General features: G+C 44.4%; 1 protein-coding gene across 1 annotated transcript; it reads left to right on the forward strand.

Annotated features, from left to right (window-relative positions):
• Positions 1-3,497: 3,497 nt before the first annotated feature.
• On the forward strand, positions 3,498-15,685 carry NBL1 (NBL1, DAN family BMP antagonist; the record flags this gene model as incomplete). Its single annotated transcript, XM_083375657.1, has 4 exons — positions 3,498-3,537; positions 12,155-12,343; positions 14,390-14,501; positions 15,434-15,685. The coding sequence occupies exons 2-4, from the start codon at positions 12,177-12,179 to the stop codon at positions 15,683-15,685; spliced, it is 531 nt and encodes a 176-aa protein (XP_083231783.1). The 5' UTR covers positions 3,498-3,537; positions 12,155-12,176.
• Between the last annotated feature and the right edge of the window lie 4,837 nt (positions 15,686-20,522).

Here is a 20,522-nt window from a genome sequence, read left to right on the forward strand (position 1 = left end):
TCATTCCGTTCCATATTTTCTATTCTATTCTATTCTATTCTATTCTATTCTATTCTATTCTATTCTATTCTATTCTATTCTATTCTATTCCATATTCTATTCTACTCTATTCTAATTCTAATTCTATTCTATTCTATTCTATTCTATTCTATTCTATTCTATTATTTCATTCCGTTCCATATTCTATTCTATTCTATTCTATTCTATTCTATTCTATTCCATATTCTACTCTATTCTAATTCTAATTCTATTCTATTCTATTCTATTCTATTATTTCATTCCGTTCCATATTTTCTATTCTTCTATTCTATTCTATTCTATTCTATTCTATTCTATTCTATTCTATTCTATTCTATTCTATTCTATTCTATTCCATATTCTATTCTACTCTATTCTAATTCTAATTCTATTCTATTCTATTCTATTCTATTCTATTCTATTCTATTCTATTATTTCATTCCGTTCCATATTCTATTCTATTCTATTCTATTCTATTCTATTCTATTCTATTCTATTCTATTCTATTCTATTCTATTCTATTCTATTCCATATTCTACTCTATTCTAATTCTAATTCTATTCTATTCTATTCTATTCTATTCTATTCTATTCTATTCTATTCTATTATTTCATTCCGTTCCATATTTTCTATTCTTCTATTCTATTCTATTCTAATTCTATTCTATTCTATTCTATTCTATTCTATTCTATTCTATTCTATTCTATTCTATTCTATTCTATTCTATTCTATGGCCAGGTTTGGGCAGCTGAGGGCAGGCAGTGGACAGTGACCTGGTGGGCACCTCTTCTGCCCTCTGGCCACCCCCAGCTGGCCTCTTCACCCCTGTCCTAAACGGCTGAAGGCCCCAAATTCAAGCTGGGGAAAGAAAAGGATCTTTGCTGCACGAAGCATCTGCCACGTGCCAAGGGGTAGCCAGTGCCACCCACGAGGTGGGTGCTCAGAGACTTGAGTCAGATCAAACTGGGCACATCATTTACAACAGCTCTGCTGCGGGCGCCCTGCTTTCCCTCTCTCTTGCTTACAGTTTGAGATTTGGCTTTCTGGCTCAAATCTCGCCGGAGTGAGTTAGAAATTCTGTTTTTTTTTTTGGCAGCATGTTAAAAGCGCTTCAGAAAATCAGCCCCGTGTGTGCGAGAAGGCCAGCCCCGCTGGCAGAGCATCGGTGCAAAATCTGTCCCCTGTGCTGTGACTCAGGTAGACCGCTCCTGGATTTGCAGGCTCAATTGCCACTTGGATTTTATTTATTTCTACTTGCCAAGGCCACAAGCAGGGGTCCTCCTAGCTGCCTTATGGGGTGGTGTATTTAGCAGAGAGAGTTCTAGGGATATTTTTTTTAGCCATTCCCAGATAATAGGGGGCGGGGGGGGAAGGAAATACCTGAAACTTTAGCAACCCCACATGCAGAATTATTGTAAATTTAGAGGTAGACTGCCTCTGAAACAGGGAGGATCCATTGGGTCCCGAAGCTCGGTTGCTTTGATCGAAATACTCCCAGCTAGTGCATACTGTCTTAGAAAGAAAAGTGACTTTAAAAAAAAAAATACATACATAAATCTCTCCGTGGCCTTTTTATCTAAACAGGGGTATAATTGTGGGTGATCCAAAACTGTTTTTTTTTTTAAGAAGTGTCTGGGCAGCCATTTGTCCCAAATGGTATAAGGCAGGGGGTGGTGGTGGTCCTCAACGGTGGCAACTTTTAAGACTTGTGGACTTCAACTCTCAGAATTGAATTCTGGGAATTGAAGTCCCCAATTCCCCGGTATAAGGCCTCCTGCTTGAGCCAAGGGGTTGGACTAGATGACCTCCAAGTTCCCTTCAAGCTCTGCGATTCTCTTCTCTGGGCTCCTTCCGTGCCAGTCTGAGAAAAGAAAAGAAAGCTCCACAAATTATCCTTCTTTTTTTAAAAACAACCTCCTTTCTTTAAAATTAAAAATAATAATCAGAGGCTCTCCGCCCCCCCCCCCCAAAAAAAAGGATGCGGGAGGAAGGGGGAAAGCTGATATCCCAAGAAACAAAGCAGCTGAGGTTTGCATTCCGGGCCTCAGCAAACCAGATCTGCCCCCCCCTCCCCGCCGCTCCGGCTGCATTCCAAAGAACTAGCCCAGATGTTCTCCCCAGCCCTTGCCAGAGTTCACACATGCCAGCCGGGCCCTTGGTGCAATCCGGTCCTGGCCACGGGGCAGAACCGGGCAAGGCTGCGTGCCGGAAGAGACGGGGTGGGTGCCTAACTTCCCCGCCGGGTGCCCGAATGCGCAAGGAGCAGGATATCAATCCGGGTGGGCAGGAGGAGGGGAGGGGATGCCCACCCGTCTCCCGGGCACCCAGGTGTGGCTTGGAAGCGCGGAGGGATGCCTCTCGCACCCACGCCAGTGTCTTGCTCTGTCTTGACATGTTCCAGCTCTGGCACTCAACCAGGTTCCGGGAGCCGAGAATGCAAGCTACCAGGCCAACTCTTGAGCTAAAACAGGCTTTCCCGCCTCCACGGCGCTCACCCAACGCCCAGGTCGCCCTGCCCTCGCTTGATTCCCCTTGGGCACCCACCCACCCTCAAGCGCAAGGCACCTTCCGTGGGTGCAAGGCTGGCTGTCTGTTTCCCCACTGGGAGGTTCTGCTTAAGGGTCAAGGTTGAAACCTGGGCAGCGGCTTTCCTAGAAGGGGCCAAGCCCCCCCCCACACACACCACCGTCCCCGAGACGAGATCTAAGACCAACAGATCCAGTTTAGATCTCCAGGGCTCTTGGGCACCACCGGTCTGGCCCGTCTTTCAGGCCTGAATCTTTTCATCCGAGTGGAACGCAACACCCACAAAGAAGGACGCCAAGGCAATAAAGGTAGGCTTGCCTCTAAATCTGGTGTGTGTGTGTGTGCGTGTGTGTGTGTGTGTGTGTGTTTCTCAATAAGGCTGACAGCCCTTCCTCCCCTCTCCAGCCACAGGTTTTCGCAGCGTATCTGGAGGGTGCAGAATCTGGCAACTTGTAATTATTTTTTGCTTTTCTTCCCAAACTCGGCTCATTCTTGCCTCTCGGAAATATAACCATCTCTAGGCAAGATGCTTTAAAAGTCTCTCTTTTTTTTTAATTCCCTTCCTGACCTGACAGGAGCCAGAGAAGCTGAAAGGAAGAGATGGAGGAGGAGGAGGAGGAGGAGGAGGAGGAGGAGGAGGAGGAGGAGGAGGAGGAGGAGAAATGAGGCTGACTTATAAGCCAGCGTCCTCCACTTGAGGGACGAACAGATTTAAACTCTGCCTTTAAGATGCTGCAACGACTTCTGAACAGCTCTGTCCTCTGCCTCCGTTTTGCTTTCAAAACCCAACTTTTTCCCCTTCTACCTCGACTGCTCCAGCCTGCAGGAGCTTTGTGATTTGTGTGTGTGTGTGTGTCCGTTTCTGGATCTTTTTGGACAACTTTAGTTTTTGTGTTTTTTTTTACACTGAGAAGGTTGTTCCCGGAGGAGAGATTAAAAAAATTACTCGGAATTGACTGAAAGTTCGGATCTCTCTGCAAATTAACACGGAAAGTAAGTTGGGTTTGTGTGTGTGTGTGTGGGGGGGGTTGGTTGGTTTGTTTTTGGTGGTTCAGCTGCTAATTATCTCCCTTCTTCCTCCCCCACCCTTTTGGCTTTTTTCTTATAATCCTGGGATGCTTTAGCAAACATAAACTTTCACAGATTTTATCAGACACGGACTTTTACGCCTGGATTTTGAGCTGTGCTCCCGTGGACCTGATTGGATAAACTTGTTTTAATCTTTGGCTGCTGCAAGATCTTTTTTTTTTTATTTTTACGGGATTCAAACTCCTGTTCCAAAGGGTGAGTTGATTTTTTTCAAAAATCCTTTTCAAAATAACCCATCCACCTTCAGGTTGACACACCCGCTCTGCAGGATTTCAATGCCTGAAATCTAAGCTAGGACCAGAAAGAAAGGTGTTTCTTTTTTTTTTAAAATACTGTAAATAAATAAATAAATCCTTAAGTAGAAGATGTAATTGATCTGACCACAGGCTGTCTTCGTGGTTTTTTTTTTTTTGGGGTGGTGGTGGTAAATGCTTCAACCTGTTTGTGGATTCAGCCTCCTGTTTCCTATGGTGACTTACAGGATCCACGAACACAGCTCAAGTCACACATGAGCGTTTAGCGGTTTTTGCAACTCCTTTACCGAGCTTCCAAACTTTAAAAGGAAACAAATGTGAAATTCCACATTGTGTGCCCAAAGGGAGATGCGGCCGGCCCCTCTTGCGTTTCAAAAATTCATCACTTACAATTTATGTTTCGGCACAACGGCAGCCAGGAGAGCTTTATTATTATTACTATTATTATTATTATTATTATTATTATTATTATTATTATTATTATTATTATTATTGCTATTATTATTATTATTATTGCTATTATTATTATTGTTGCTATTATTATTATTATTGCTATTATTATTATTATTATTATTATTATTATTATTATTATTATTATGCCATTATTTCTATTTTGTCTCTGAAAAAAAAACAACGGTTCGGAACAGGAAGTTTTAGTCCCTTGTCTTTGGTGTAAACATTCACACACCTTGTTTTCTCCTGGATGGTGGGTGTGTTTACTTGGGGTGTCAATCAGGGATTCACCTAGAAAGGCATATAAAGCTATAAATGTACTGGCAATTCCAAAAGATTGTGCTGGATGGGGGGCACTAGCAATTTGCCAATTATTTCCCCCTGTGCCAGGCAGCAAAAGCCCAAAGATGCTAGTCCACAAGATAATAATAATTCTTCAAGTCCCCCCCCCCCGTTTCCAAGGGGTTGTGTGGAAGGGGGGCAAACTTGTGTCTCTTTGCCACTTATCAAGACCAGATATTTTTAAAATGCTCCCCCCCCCCACCCCACGCATACACTTTCTTCCCTCTTATCCTCCACAGTGATGGATGGTTTGAAAGAGGAGAAATCTTAGGAAATAAATCAATTACAGATGAGAAACGTGCTGGAGGGAACCAGGTTTTTTTTTTCAGCCATTAAAATATTTCCATCTGTCTTTCCTCGATCCTCTCTCGCTGCTTAGAACAAAAAGGAAAGAATTTGTGAAAAAATCCCAGTCTGGAAATGTTTTTTAGGAAGATCTTCTTCTAATCTTTTCTCCTCTCTCTCTCTCTCTCTCTCTCTCTCTCTCTCTCTCTTATTGTTGATTAAGAATGAAAAAAATGTATTAATTTGGGCCTGGCTTTGAATATCTGAAGGGAATAAAAAAAATACATCTTTGAACAAGGAGAAGACAAACTTGTCTTCTTAATGTTAAAAAAATGAAGTTAAAACATTGCGTGCGTTTAAAAAAACAATTCTGCGCTTCCTACCCAAAGGGACTTTTTTTTTTTAAAAAAAACCCTATTACTTCTGTTGAAAATGAACATTTATTTGGGCTAGACTGGTTTAAAAAGTCCTTACTGTTCTACGGCGATTCCAAATAATTTGATCACCCAATTTGCTTCATTAGAGATTTACACCATTAATATAACATCGCCAGGGAAATTCTAGGCAGCGGCTGTTATTATCCACTTAAAGAGAACCAGATCAAGTAATGCTCAGCCAGGGAACAACTTCAACGAGTTTTTTTTTTTCTTTTCTTCCCTTAAATCTGAGGAAAAACACAAGTTGGACCAGCCAAGCAAACGAAGCAACCCCGTGAAGTCTCTTTCTTTAAAAGACGGGGACGGGAACCCCATTTAAAATCATTCCACGGTTTGAAACCAATCCGTCACACGTAGCCCCTTTTTACTTTGCTCTCCCAGCACTGGGGTGGTGAACTGATTATGGGAGGTAGACTACCCCTGGATAGGGAGGCTCTACTTTTTTTTTTTTTGTCCTGCTTCTGTATCTGGCTTTTTTAAAGGGGGCAACTAAAGCAAAACAAGACACCCCCTTGGTTTTTAAAGGAGCCACTCCGATGGGAAAGCAAGAATTCTTTAAAGCCGAAGCTTTTAAGCGGATTCTTGACTTTGGAGGGAGGGGAGTGCGTGTGTGTGTGTGTGCGTGGGGGGGGCTTCTAAAAAGTCTCCCCACCATCTCAGTTACAAGAAGCTCTTTCTTCTCCCCTCTGATTTCTTCCACCCTAATACATAGAATGAAGGCTACTGCTAAGCTTGTAAGCCGCCCTGAGTCTTCGGAGAAGGGCGGGATATAAATGGAATTAAAATAAAAATAAATCAATAAATCTTTGGCTTTCCCACTGAAGAGAAACTTTGGGTTCGTTTTTTTTACGATTTTGGGCTTTTTCCAATCCGAAAGCGTGTCATCCGAAAGCGTGTCCCATCTTGCTTCCCTTGAGAAGCCAAACCGGATCAGGCCAGGTTAGGACTCGGAGAGACAGCTGGTGGGAATATCCCACGATCCCTGCTCCACTCCCAGGATCTGGGATAGCACAATGGGAGGCTAAGCATGGTTAGCTGGGTGGGGTCTGTCTCTTCTGAAGCTAACCTCGATTGCTCCCGCCCTGTGGATCCTGGTTTGGGAGGAAAGAGGGCACCTGTCTCCAAAGCAGCCATGACTGCGGTGGCCTTTTGGAGGGTCTCGAAGGACACAGAAGGCGCAAACCAAGTTAGGAGCAAGCAGAGACTTTTCTACAAGTTTTCCTCCAAAGCTCTCGGCCTCTCGGTGGTTCTAGCAAAGAGATCTAACATCTAATGCGCCCTGCGTGCCAGCAGCTCAAATCTTTTCCATGCATGCTCTCGGGGTAAAATCCTGCAGCTCCGTGAACAGGTTAAAACGGTTTCGATTCCCATGTGTCTTTGGACCCACTTCGCCAATCGTGGCTGCCCCTTTGAGTAGGGAAGAAGGCTTTATATCTCTGAGGTTCGGTGGCTTTTTAAAATACAATTAAGATGCAGTTGCGATTTTTATTTTTATTTTTGGTCTTGGCTGATGAGATGTTGCGTGCCACAGAGAGCCCATTAAGACAGATCGCACACACTAGAAGTGAACCCTCAAAATACATAAATGAATTCCCCCTCGTTACCCATAACTGAAGGAGAGAATATCTGCTCTCTGCTTGCTGTTTTTATACCTGCATCCTGGTTTTTTTTTTGTGCTTGTAATAATACAGCTGCTAGCAATGTCCCTATTACCGGAGGGGGGAAAAAATCATTAATTTACGGCTAAACAGAACTTACGTTTTCGAAGTTTATTTGTTGCAAAGACGGAAGATTTGGGTGTAGTCTTATTGGTAGGCTAAGGAAGAGGTGGCTTTGCTTTTAAATTTACAACTGTTGTCAATTCCTCTTTGAGTGTCTCTTTCTCTCGGTTTTCTTGAAATAAAGGCTGCAAAATTCTCTTTTTAACAGTTTAGCAGGATCCCACCTGCTGTCTACTAAAAGAGGGGGGGAAAAATCATCCTGTTTGGAATCTAGGATTTTAGCACCTTTGTTTTTCTCCTCTGGGCTGGGCTATTCATCGGAATGTTTTCTTTTCCCCCCCTTTTTTTCCTGAAAAAGCCAGGGATTGGGGAAGGGCAAAATATGTAGGTCCATTTTAAGAAAGAAAGAAAGAAAAAAAAAAGCTCCTCTTTTTTGTCTGCTGGCATCGGAGTCCGTCATGCTCAGCCTGCTGCCCAAACGAGATAATTGCAGCTTTAAATCGCCAAGATGGAAAACAATTTGAACTCTTGACGCTAACAGCATCTCTGCAAAGATGCAGGTATTCTTGCTTGAGCAGGGGGCTGGACTAGAAGACCTCCAAGGTCCCTTCCAGCTCCTATTCTATTCTATTCTATTCTATCCTATTCTATTCTATTCTATTCTATTCTATTCTATTCTATTCTATTCTATTCTATATTCCTCCTATTATTCTATTCTATTCTTCATTCCCTCTATTATTCTATTCTATTCTATTCTGCATTCCATATTCTATTCTATTCTATTCTATTCTATTCTATTCTATTCTATTCTATTCTATTCTATTCTATTCTATTCTATTCTATTCTATTCTATTCCATCTTTATTCTATTCTATTCTATTCTATTCTATTCTGTTCTGTTCTGTTCTGTTCTGTTCTAGTCTCTTTTTAATTCTGTTCTGTTCTATTCATTGTGTTCTATTCTATTTAATTCTCTAATTCTTCTGTTCTGTTCATCTAATCTAGTCAAGTCTTTTAATACTATTCTGTTCTATTCATTGTGTTCTATCCAATTCTGACTCTATTCTATTCTATTCTATTCTATTCTATTCTATTCTATTCTATTCTATTCTATTCTATTCTATTCTATTCTATCCTATTCTATTCTATTCTATTCTATTCTATTCTATTCTATTCTATTCTGCATTCCATATTCTATTCTATTCTATTCTATTCTATTCTTTATTCCTTGAATTCTATTCTATTCTATTCTATTCTATTCTATTCTATTCTATTCTATTCTATTCTATTCTATTCTATTCTATTCTATTCTATTCTATTCTATATTTCTCCTATTATTCTATTATATTCTTCATTCCTCCTATTATTCTATTCTATTCTATTCTATTCTATTCTATATTCCTCCTATTATTCTATTCTATTCTTCATTCCCTCTATTATTCTATTCTATTCTATTCTGCATTCCATATTCTATTCTATTCTATTCTATTCTATTCTATTCTATTCTATTCTATTCTATTCTATTCTATTCTATTCTATTCTATTCTATTCTATTCTATTCTAATTCCATTCCATTCCATTCCATCTCTCTTTATTCTATTCTGTTCTGTTCTATTCTATTCTATTCTATTCTATTCTATTCTGTTCTGTTCTGTTCTGTTCTGTTCTGTTCTGTTCTGTTCTGTTCTCCAGCCTTACCTAGAGAAAAGCTTGGCTCTTCTTTAGCTTTTTGCACTTCAGAAGATTTGTGCAAAGTCACCAACAAATCATTCTTATTTCCCACCCAGCAAAAAATCGGAGCAGGGCTGCATAACACTCCTATCCAAGTATTCCATTCACTCCCAGATCCAGTCTACGCTCCGAAATGTTCTGTGCTGCTTTTGATTCCCTGTTGGCATCTTTAATCTTTGCCCTAATTTCGTTTGGCTTGGCAGGCTGCCCCCCCTCGGCCCCACCCTCAGGAGGAGCGACCTCGCTCAGCTCCGAAAGCAGAATTACGTCTTTTTCCAAATGCAGGGAACAGGGTTAGAGAGGCCAGAGCAATAAATTAAAAAGATGTAAATGGGCTGAATGGGTTCACCACAGGGGACTCCAGACCGATGCATTTGTTCCGCCTATAATTACAGCATGCATACCTTAACTAATGTATTCTATGTGAGTTATTGTATAAAGGAAGACTTTGACACAGGCAGGCGTCTTGTCGGTCTACCTGTTTATCATCTTCTGTTAATGAATCTTGTTTGGCTTCCTGAAATCACACCGATATGGGGTGGGTGGGATCTGCTGAGACTTCCTTCGTTTTCCTAGGATTTTTGACAAGTCAGGGAAATTTCTTTCTCTTTACATAAATTAAAACTAAAGTCTGACTTGATTTCAGCTCAGTTCTCTGGCGAATTCACAGAGACATCCCCCGTGTTTTTCTTAAAAGCATTTATCCAATCCTCCTGCTTGGCATGCTTTCTGCAAATACCTGTCCTGCCCAAAATCCTTGCCAATTTCTTTGGGATCCACCATTCAAAGCAGATTTTTATTATTATTATTATTATTATTATTATTATTATTATATTTATTATTATTATTATTATTATTATTATTATTATTATTATTATTATTATTATTATTATTAATTATTATTGTCGAGATCAGTCCAATAAGGATCAGCTCACCATTAGGGCTTCGCCATTACTCTAGAAGGAGTTTGCCAGCACCTTTTCCTGGCTAAGAAAATTTCATTAAAATTGCGCCTTCTTTCACGAGCTGCGTTATAAATTGCCAACTCACCTAAGTCTTCTGAAACAATTCTGAACTGCTTCTCCGGATAAAAAGGTCGATTGCTGGGTTGGGTCTGGTTCTGGTGTCTTCTCAAGCTGTTTGGCTCCGTATCCACAAATCGCAGCCATGTATAGAATAGAGAAAACGGGAAAACGTTTACAAGTGGTCCTTGACTTACAGCAGCTCACTTAGGGACGGTTAAAGTTACGACGTCGCTGAAAAAAGTGGCTTATGTCTCTTTTTCACGCTGATGACCGCGGCAACATCCCTGAGGTCATGCGATTTGCATTCAGATGCTTGGGAGCCGATTCATACCTATGACCGTTGATGTGCCCCAAGGTCCTGGGATCCCCTTTTGTCAATGGGGAAAGTCAGATCCACTTAACAACCGTCGTACTAACTTACCAACTTGCACTGATTCACTTAACAACTGTGGCGAGAAAGGTCGTAAAATCGGGCACAACTCAACTCACTTAACAAATTTCTCATTTAGCAACATAAATTTTGGGCTCGACCGTGGTCGTACGTTGAGGACCACGACTGCACTTAAATCAGCGCCACCATGTTGTGGGTGATCTTCCCAAATAAATAACGATGCTCAAAAAAAATCTTGCTTAAGGCTTTTTCCCAAACCTTTTGAAGTACTGTATTATTATTTTGTTTTGCACTGTCACAAAAAGAGCATTAATCATTATGGAAATAATGCCAAGTAATAGCAGAGGAAGGTGGAAAGGTTTAGAAATATTTTATTCTACCTAAGGATAAAATGCAGATAATATCATCTTTGGCCAAGAAACGTAATTTCTCTGTAATCATTAGGCAGTTTTGCATCACTTATCAACTTCCCAGAAGGAAGACTTATTTTTGAGATGGAAAATTTAGGTCACAGTGGGAAAATGTTCACAGATCCATAACAGGTTGCTAAAGGAAGGGCACGGCTGAATTTTTCCTTGGACGAGTCACCACCAGGAAATCTCAACAATATTGTTTGGGAAGTCAAAGTTCACAGAATAACCTAAGCCTAACCTATATTTTTGCCGAAAAGACAACATGGATATTTCCAGGAAGACAACACAGAATTTTTATTTTTCACTTTTGATTTCTTTATCTTTACTTTTTTAAAACCAAACTTTGCGAAAAATCCATAAAACTGAATTATCAACTTGCCTTTCCCTACAGTGACCCCTGCTGGCCGCATTCTAAATTGCAGAGTTTTCCCCTCTTCGCTGTATAAGCATTTGAATTACAGTGGAAAATTCAATTTCAATCAAATAATTTGACTCTGCTCTTCTAAGCCCTTTCTTGGAATGATTCCCTTATAAAATTCTTCAAGAAAAATGGAAAATTCTTCCATTTTTTTTAACGAAACCCCCAAAATTAAGTATTGCTTTATTTTTTTATTTTAAAAATGCAATTTTCTTTGGATTGCATCTATTTTATTTATACTGCTTTGGGGTGTGTGTGTGCATTTTTATCTCTAGCTAAGCTGCTTAATAGAGTGTTTGATTTATGCAGAATGTCTTCAGATGCAGAAATACAACAAGTTCTCGTTATGGACCGCATTCTTTATTTCTTTTTCTTTTTAACAATTCCAGTTCTCTTTTTTTTTAATTGAAAAGTTTTACAGTACATTTTTGAATACAAAACCCCTCCCCTCCCCAACAATTCCAGTTCTCAATGAGAGGCTGAACACCCTTCTCTAGAAATGTGGGAATTTTTTTTTTAAAAAAATAGAATAGTCTTGTTAAAATACAAGTAGTTCTCAACTGACAAGTTCACTTACTGACAAGTTCAAAGTCACAACGGCACCGGGAAAAATGCCTTCTGACCATTTTTCACACTTAACGACCGTTCCAGCATCCCCATGGTCATGCGATAAAAATGCGGACACTGGCCAACTGACTCATATTTACGACGGTCGCAGCGTCCCGCGGGGGGGGGCGGGGTGTGTCCCGTGATCCCCTTTTGCGACCTTCCGACAACGGGGAAGCCCGGTTACGAAGGTAAACCGGGTTACCGGCTTAACAAACCGCAGTGGTTCACTTCACAACTGTTAACCCGCTTAACAACCGTCTCGCTTAGCCCCAGAAATTTAATTTAATTTAATTTAATAATTTAAATGTTGGGCCCGTTGTGGTCGTAAGTCAAGGACTTTTTGAAACAGGCAACTACTGGAAGAGCGCCAGATTGGAGGGGGGGGAGAATGTTTTTTTTCCCCCCCTAATCATTTAAAAAAGTTCATTTCCACCCACTTCTAGGTTTCCGCTGGTGGCAGCCAGGATGCTGAGGCTTCTGCTGGGTGCGTTCTTCCCCTGCCTGAGCTTAGCGGCCCCGTTTCATATTAACAAACTCACCCTGTTTCCGGATAAGAACGCCTGGTGCGAGGCGAAGAACATCACCCAGATTATCAGCCACGAAGGATGCAATTCGGTAGCCATCCAAAACAGGTACGGATAATGGCTCGGCCACGGAATCCCACCTTCCCTTTTAGGCCTGACGGCCCGCAGCGGCTCTCTTCGCCCCGTTGAGGGGCTCAACATTGTGGGGGCTGCAACATCGGAGGCTTTGAAGAAAAAGAGACTGGGCCAGGGGTAGGCGACCTTGGCTCTTTTATGACTGGCGGACTTCAACTCCCAGGATTCCTCAGCCAGCATGGGGGAACTATGGCCCCTTTATGAGTTGCGGACTTCAACTCCCAGAATTCCTCAAGCCAGCATGGGGGAACTATGGCCCCCTTCATGACTCGTGGACTTCAACTCCCAGAATTCCTGAGCCAGCATGGGGGAACTATGGCCCCTTCATGACTCGCGGACTTCAACTCCCAGAATTCCTCAGCCAGCATGGGGGAACTATGGCCCCTTTGTGAGTTGCGGACTTCAACTCCCAGAATTCCTCAAGCCAGCATGGGGGAACTATGGCCCCCCTCATGGCTTGTGGACTTCAACTCCCAGAATTCCTCAGCCAGCATGGGGGAACTATGGCTTCATGACCCATGGACTTCAACTCCCAGAATTTATGAGCCAGCATGGGGAAACTATGGTCCCTTCATGACTCGTGGACTTCAACTCCCAGAATTCCTGAGCCAGCATGGGGGAACTATGGCCCCTTCATGGCTCGTGGACTTCAACTCCCAGAATTCCTGAGCCAGCGTGGGGGAACTATGGCCCCCTTCATGACTCGTGGACTTCAACTCCCAGAATTCCTCAGCCAGCATGGGGGAACTATGGCCCCCTTCATGACTGGTGGACTTCAACTCCCAGAATTCCTGAGCCAGCATGGGGGAACTATGGCCCCTTCATGGCTCGTGGACTTCAACTCCCAGAGTTCCTGAGCCAGCGTGGGGGAACTATGGCCTTCATGACTCGTGGACTTCAACTCCCAGAATTCCTCAGCCAGCATGGGGGAACTATGGCCCCCTCATGACTCGTGAATTCCTGAGCCAGCATGGGGGAACTATGGCCCCTTCATGACTCGTGGACTTCAACTCCCAGAATTCCTGAGCCGGCTCTGCGGGACTGGGCTGTCGTCTGTCTGGAATGGTATAAAATGGGTGCCAAGGATGCTTTTTTCCCACGAGGCCACTGGACTTCCTTGTTTTCCTTTGAAGACCTTTCGCTTCTCATCCGAGAAGCTTCTTCAGCTCTGACTGGATGGTCCTTCCCTTCCTCACCCTCCACTCAAGAGCCCGATGAAGCTTCTTCGGCGGAGAAGCGGAAGGTCTTCCAAGAAAAACCCAAGAAAGTCCATCGTCTGCCTGAAAAAGCATCGTTGGGGACAACGAGGTACTGAGAATCTCCATGCGCAGTTATCGGGTCCCCCGCTTGAGCAGGGGGTTGGACTAGAAGACCTCCGAGGGTCCCTTCCAACGTTGTTACTCTGTTCAAATTTGGACAGCGATGCCTCTTTCTGCTGGCTTTCCTTGAGAAGTGTTAAGGAATTTGATGTGCAGAGGTCTCCTTGTGCTACCAAAGAGTTGCACAGACAAGGAAGAGCAGTAAGAGTCACACACAGGGGTACACTGAGTTGTAAAAGCAAAAAGTAGCTTACTTTAAGGTGGTGTAAAAACAGTAATAGTAGAGATCAGTGAATTCAGAGAGAGAGAGAGAGAGAGAGAGAAGCTACATTCCTAGCTTCCTCTTATGGCCATGAGAACACTTACACACCCATTGGCCAATTAACTTCTTAAAGTCATAGCATTATGGTTAATATATTTTCAACCCAACATTGTAGGCTAACACCATATGCCTAACAAGAAGGACACCCAGGTGAGCCCCTCAGGGCTTGGTGGTAACTGGAGTCTTTTAAAAATCCCCCCCCCCCACTCCAAAGACTTGGAGCACTTCGATCTGTGCCGCGCCAACGCAAACTGCCTCCGAGATGCCCGCCTGTGCGCAACAGGCAAGAGCCAGGAGACCGGGCTCCGCCACAATATATTCCTAATTCCTTCTCCCTCCTCTTCCTCCTCCTCTTCCTCCACCCCACCCCCCCCGCAGGGCCTGCATGGGTCAGTGCTTCAGCTACAGCGTCCCCAAGACTCTGCCACAGTCCACGGAGTCCCTGGTGCACTGCGATTCCTGCATGCCCTCTACCATCCAGTGGGAAATTGTGAGTCTCTGCGTCTTGTTCCCGGCAGAAAGGGTTGCGGGTTGCACAAAGGGGTGCCCGTTTCGCAACACGCGGTCCTTCCATTTACGGTGAGGCGGGAGGGAGGGTGGCCGGGCGTGCTAAGGAGGGTGGGGAAAATCCAGCTGGGGCAGATTAAGGAGAAGTGGGGGGGGGGAAAATATTTATTTATTTATTTATTTGATTTGATTTGATTTGTATACCGCCCTTCTCCCTAAGGACTCAGGGCGGTGAACAGTGACATAAATAATAGAATGTACAAATATAGATGTTGAAATTAAATTAAAACCCTAAATAACCCCAGGTTTGGTCACCACGATGTAAAAAAGATGTTGAGACTCTGGAAAGGGTGCAGAGAAGAGCAACGAAGATGATCGGGGGACCGGAGGCTAAAACATATAGGGAACGGTTGCTGGAATTGGGTATGTGTAGTTTAATAAAGAGAAGGACGAGGGGTGGGGACATGATGGCAGTCTTCCAGCATCTCAGGGGCTGCCCCAAAGAAGAGGGAGTCAAGCTCTTCTCCAAAGCCCCGGAAGGCAGGACGAGAAGTAATTGATGGAAACTAGTTAAGGAGAGAAGCAACCCGGAACTACGGAGAAACTTCCTGACAGTGAGAACAATTAGCCAGTGGAACCACCTGCCTCCAGAAGTGGTGAGTGCTCCAACTCTGGAGGTTTTTAAGAAGAGACTGGACAGCCATTTGCCTGCAATGGTGTAGGGTTTCCTGCCCGAGCAGGGGGTTGGACTAGATGACCTCCAAGGTCCCTTCCAACTTATTCTTCTTATTATTCAAGTGCGTAGGTTTGCAGAGGAGAATCCGGTGCTTTGAAAGGCAGGTTTGGAGCCGTGAGCCCACGGCCAAGGATGGGGATCTTTCACAGCTCGTGATCTTCCCTCCTTCTCCCCGCCAGATTTCGCTGGACTGCGCCCTCAATCGCACGCCCCGGGTGGAGAAGCTGGTGGAGAAAATCTTGCACTGCAACTGCCACGCCTGTGAGGACCAGACCCCCTACCTGAAGCGCGAGATCAGAATCCACCCCGGCGTCACCGACGTCCCCCACCTCCCGGAGGGCAAGGCTGCCGAGCCCCCTCCCCAACCTCCTAAGGCCCATGCCCACCCTCGGAAAGCCCGTGCCCAGCCTCAGAAGGCCACTCAGGACTGAGCTTCCATCCGAAGCCCCCACCCCCTCGATTTCTCTCCCTCCCTCCCTTCCCCACCCCCCTTTCTCTCTCCTCTCTCAAGCCTCCATCCTGCCCTGATGCGCAAAAGGGAAAAGCAGGCACAAGGATCCAGGGAGCCCTTTTGCCCCCCCCCCAGGAGAGAACAGGGGAAAAAAAAAGCAGGGCTTGGAAGCGGGGTGGGGTGGGGAGGGGAAATGTCTGGATTTGGGGGTGGGGGTGGGGGGTGCAAGACCGTGTCGGGAGGATGAAGAAGCAAAGACACCGACTGGAGAACGGAAAGGCCTTTTCCTGCCAAGGCGGAGTCACCGTCGCCAGCTCGGCAGAGGGACCCGTTTTGATTCACCGGCGGAGGGTCTGCGCTTCCAGATTTGGGGGGTGGTGGTGCTGAACCTGGGAGGTTGCCAAGAAAGAAGCCGTCTCCTTTCCCTTTGTTCCGACAGCCTTGCCCACAAGCAGGGAGAAGAAACACGGATTTTCTCTTCATGTCCCATGGGAACACGGGACTTCCCCCTATATATAAATATACATGTATATAGGTAAAGGTTCCCCCGCACACGCGTGCTAGTCGTTTCCGACTCTAGGGGCCGGTGCTCATCTCCGTTTCCAAGCCGAAGAGCCGGCGCTTGTCCGAGGACGTCTCCGTGGTCAAGTGGCCGGCATGACTAGACGCCAAAGGCGCACGGAACGCTGTTACCTTCCCACCGGAGCGGTCCCTATTTTTCTACTTGCATTTTTACGTGCTTTCGAACTGCTAGGTTGGCAGAAGCTGGGACGGGTAACAGGCGCTCACTCTGTTACGCGGCACTCGGGATTCGACCCGCCAAACTGCCGACCTTCTGATCGACAAGCTCAGTGTCCTAACCCACCGAGCCACCATGGGCGAAGACCAGGAAAAGGGGCCGAGAAGAAGGAAACCACAATAACCACGGTTTAAATCCTGGGACAATCTTGCCTCTGAAGCTTTCTTCATGGCTTCCTGCAGCGTGGAACGTCCTAGAACGTGTGTTTGGAAAGACAACGTTCAAGTCAGGCTTGGCGTTCCTCCGGGGTCTTGCACCTCAGTTTCCTTCACACCGGCCAGGAAGACTGTTGGCCGTGTAGGGATGGGAGTTGTAGTCCAGAACTTCTGGAGGACACTGTCCAGGACTCGGGGTAGGCAACCTGGGCTCTTTTATGACTGGTGGACTTCAACTCCCAGAATTCCTGAGCCAGCCACGCTGAGGGGAAAGGGAGAGGTTTCCATGCTGAGCCAGGCTGGCTCAGGAATTCTGGGAGTTGAAGTCCACGAGTCATGAAGGGGCCATAGTTCCCCCATGGCTGGCTCAGGAATTCTGGGAGTTGAAGTCCACGAGTCATGAAGGGGCCATAGTTCCCCCATGGCTGGCTGAGGAATTCTGGGAGTTGAAGTCCACGAGTCATGAAGGGGCCATAGTTCCCCCATGGCTGGCTGAGGAATTTTGGGAGGTGAAGTCCACGAGTCATGAAGGGGCCATAGTTCCCCCATGCTGGCTGAGGAATTCTGGGAGTTGAAGTCCACGAGTCATGAGGGGGCCATAGTTCCCCCATGCTGGCTCAGGAATTCTGGGAGTTGAAGTCCACGAGTCACGAAGGGGCCGTAGTTCCCCCATGGCTGGCTGAGGAATTCTGGGAGTTGAAGTCCACGAGTCATGAAGGGACCATAGTTCCCCCATGGCTGGCTGAGGAATTCTGGAAGTCCACGAGTCATGAAGGGGCCATAGTTCCCCCATGCTGGCTCAGGAATTCTGGGAGTTGAAGTCCACGAGTCATGAAAGGGCCATAGTTCCCCCGTGGTGGCTGAGGAATTCTGGGAGTTGAAGTCCACGAGTCATGAAAGGGCCATAGTTCCCCCGTGGTGGCTGAGGAATTCTGGGAGTTGAAGTCCACGAGTCATGAGGGGGCCATAGTTCCCCCGTGGTGGCTGAGGAATTCTGGGAGTTGAAGTCCACGACTCATGAGGGGGCCACAGTTCCCCCACACTGGCTGAAGAATTCTGGGAGTTGAAGTCCACGAGTCATAAAAGAGCCCAGGTTGCCTAGCCCTGGTCCAGGTCATCTACCTGTGCTTTTGGCCTTCAGCTCATGCTGCCCAGATAACTTGCCTCCCGTTTTTCTCAATCGAAATGAGGCCGAGTTGCAACTCCCATTATTGGTGAGCAGGACACGATCCACGCAGTGCACACGCAATCTCTTGAAAACAGCCATCTCTGCCACGGGTCGACTCACCTTGGTCGGAAAGCTGAGCTGATACCGAAATTGACGCCATTTGGGGACGCAACCCCACATTTTCACTCTTGGGGGGCGGGGGGGGGGAGACAGGGCTGTGGGGATAAGGACAGCGGTGCGATTCAAAATAGGCGAAACACCGGTTCTCTGCGTGGATGCCGCTTCCGGAAGTCGGTTCTGGGCCCGAGCGACGAAAAAAATTAGCTACCGGTTCTGCCGAAGCGGTGCGAACCGGCTGAATCCCACCACCAAGCTCTTTTTTCTTTGGAGGAACTGCTGGTTGCTTGGATCCACGAAAACCCAGCCACGTTTTCGAAGCCGACAGTCCCCGTCTTACGGCAGGTTGAATTCCTGCCCCGGTTCCCCTGTGTTTAACCCTCCATTTCTGGTCTTCCAGATCAGACTTTACTTCCAAGTAGCACTTTAGCAAGCCAACCAAGGCGCGGAGAACATCTGGGATTTTTCTGGGAAACGAGAGGGAAGAAAGGGGAATTTCAATATTGTTGCTCTCGGCCATTTTGAATCACACGAGCCCACCCAAAATAAGAAAGAAATCCTTCTGCTTGCTTGCAGGCGTTGGCATTCCTTCGGAACGGACCTGGGCTGTGTGGTGTCCGAAAAGACGGTCGTTTTTTCTCTCTCTCGACGTTTTTGTCTTAAATCTTGAACACAGAGCTTACAAAAGGGCCTTTGCACATACCCGCCCTTCTATTTCCTAAGCCAGGGAAGCTTCGGAGGCATGTAAAGCACATTCACTCATGCACACCCACTGTATATTTTTTTTTTAACCTATGTAGTTGTCGCCTCTGCCAACATCACCTTAAATAAATTAGATTGAACTTTTGCAGTCCTCGACCTTGCTTTTTTTTCTTTTTTCATTCAGGGGCTCCCACCGGGATGCAAATCTTCGCCGTTCAAAAGCTTTTCCCAAAAACACAGCCGGTTTGGTATAGGGAGGGGGCAAGGGAGGGGAAAAAAAGAAAGAAAGACGAAAGCTTTTTTTTTTAACAAAGCAATTTGTGGGTTCCTTTGGACAAGGACTCCAAAATGTGGCGGCTGCAGCAGAGAAATCCCACTTTGAAACACCAAAGTCTCCGTTTTTCCCCCCAAATTCACGATATTCCATAGTAGTAAGTGAAAATTTTCCGGGACGCTGTTCACACAGACCCACAAGGAGTCAAATAATAATAATAATAATAATAATAATAATAATAATAATAATAATAATAATAATAATAATAATAATAATAAAAAATTAGATTGAGGACTCCAAAATGTGGACTCCAAAATGTGGCGGCTGCAGCAGAGAAATCCCACTTTGAAACACCAAAGTCTCCATTTTTCCCCCCAAATTCACGACGTTCCATAGTAGTAAGTGAAAATTTTCCGGGACGCTGTTCACACAGACCCACGAGGAGTCAAATAATAATAATAATAATAATAATAATAATAATAATAATAATAATAATAATAATAATAATAATAATAATAATAATAAAAAATTAGATTGAGGACTCCAAAATGTGGACTCCAAAATGTGGCGGCTGCAGCAGAGAAATCCCACTTTGAAACACCGAAGTCTCCGTTTTTCCCCCCAAATTCACGACATTCCATAGTAGTAAGTGAAAATTTTCCGGGACGCTGTTCACACAGACCCACAAGGAGTCAAATAATAATAATAATAATAATAATAATAATAATAATAATAATAATAATAATAATAATAATAATAATAAAAAAAAATTAGATTGAGGACTCCAAAATGTGGACTCCAAAATGTGGCGGCTGCAGCAGAGAAATCCCACTTTGAAACACCGAAGTCTCCGTTTTTCCCCCCAAATTCACGACATTCCATAGTAGTAAGTGAAAATTTTCCGGGACGCTGTTCACACAGACCCACAAGGAGTCAAATAATAATAATAATAATAATAATAATAATAATAATAATAATAATAATAATAATAATAATAATAATAATAATAATAAAAAATTAGATTGAGGACTCCAAAATGTGGACTCCAAAATGTGGCGGCTGCAGCAGAGAAATCCCACTTTGAAACACCGAAGTCTCCGTTTTTCCCCCCAAATTCACGACATTCCATAGTAGTAAGTGAAAATTTTCCGGGACGCTGTTCACACAGACCCACAAGGAGTCAAATAATAATAATAATAATAATAATAATAATAATAATAATAATAATAATAATAATAATAATAATAAAAAAAAATTAGATTGAGGACTCCAAAATGTGGACTCCAAAATGTGGCGGCTGCAGCAGAGAAATCCCACTTTGAAACACCGAAGTCTCCGTTTTTCCCCCCAAATTCACGACATTCCATAGTAGTAAGTGAAAATTTTCCGGGACGCTGTTCACACAGACCCACAAGGAGTCAAATAATAATAATAATAATAATAATAATAATAATAATAATAATAATAATAATAATAATAATAATAAAAAATTAGATTGAGGACTCCAAAATGTGGACTCCAAAATGTGGCGGCTGCAGCAGAGAAATCCCACTTTGAAACACCAAAGTCTCCGTTTTCCCCCCCAAATTCACGACATTCCAT

The sequence above is a fragment of the Vipera ursinii genome, assembly GCF_947247035.1.
Source record: "Vipera ursinii genome assembly, chromosome: 17".
Taxonomy (NCBI): Eukaryota; Metazoa; Chordata; class Lepidosauria; order Squamata; family Viperidae; genus Vipera; species Vipera ursinii.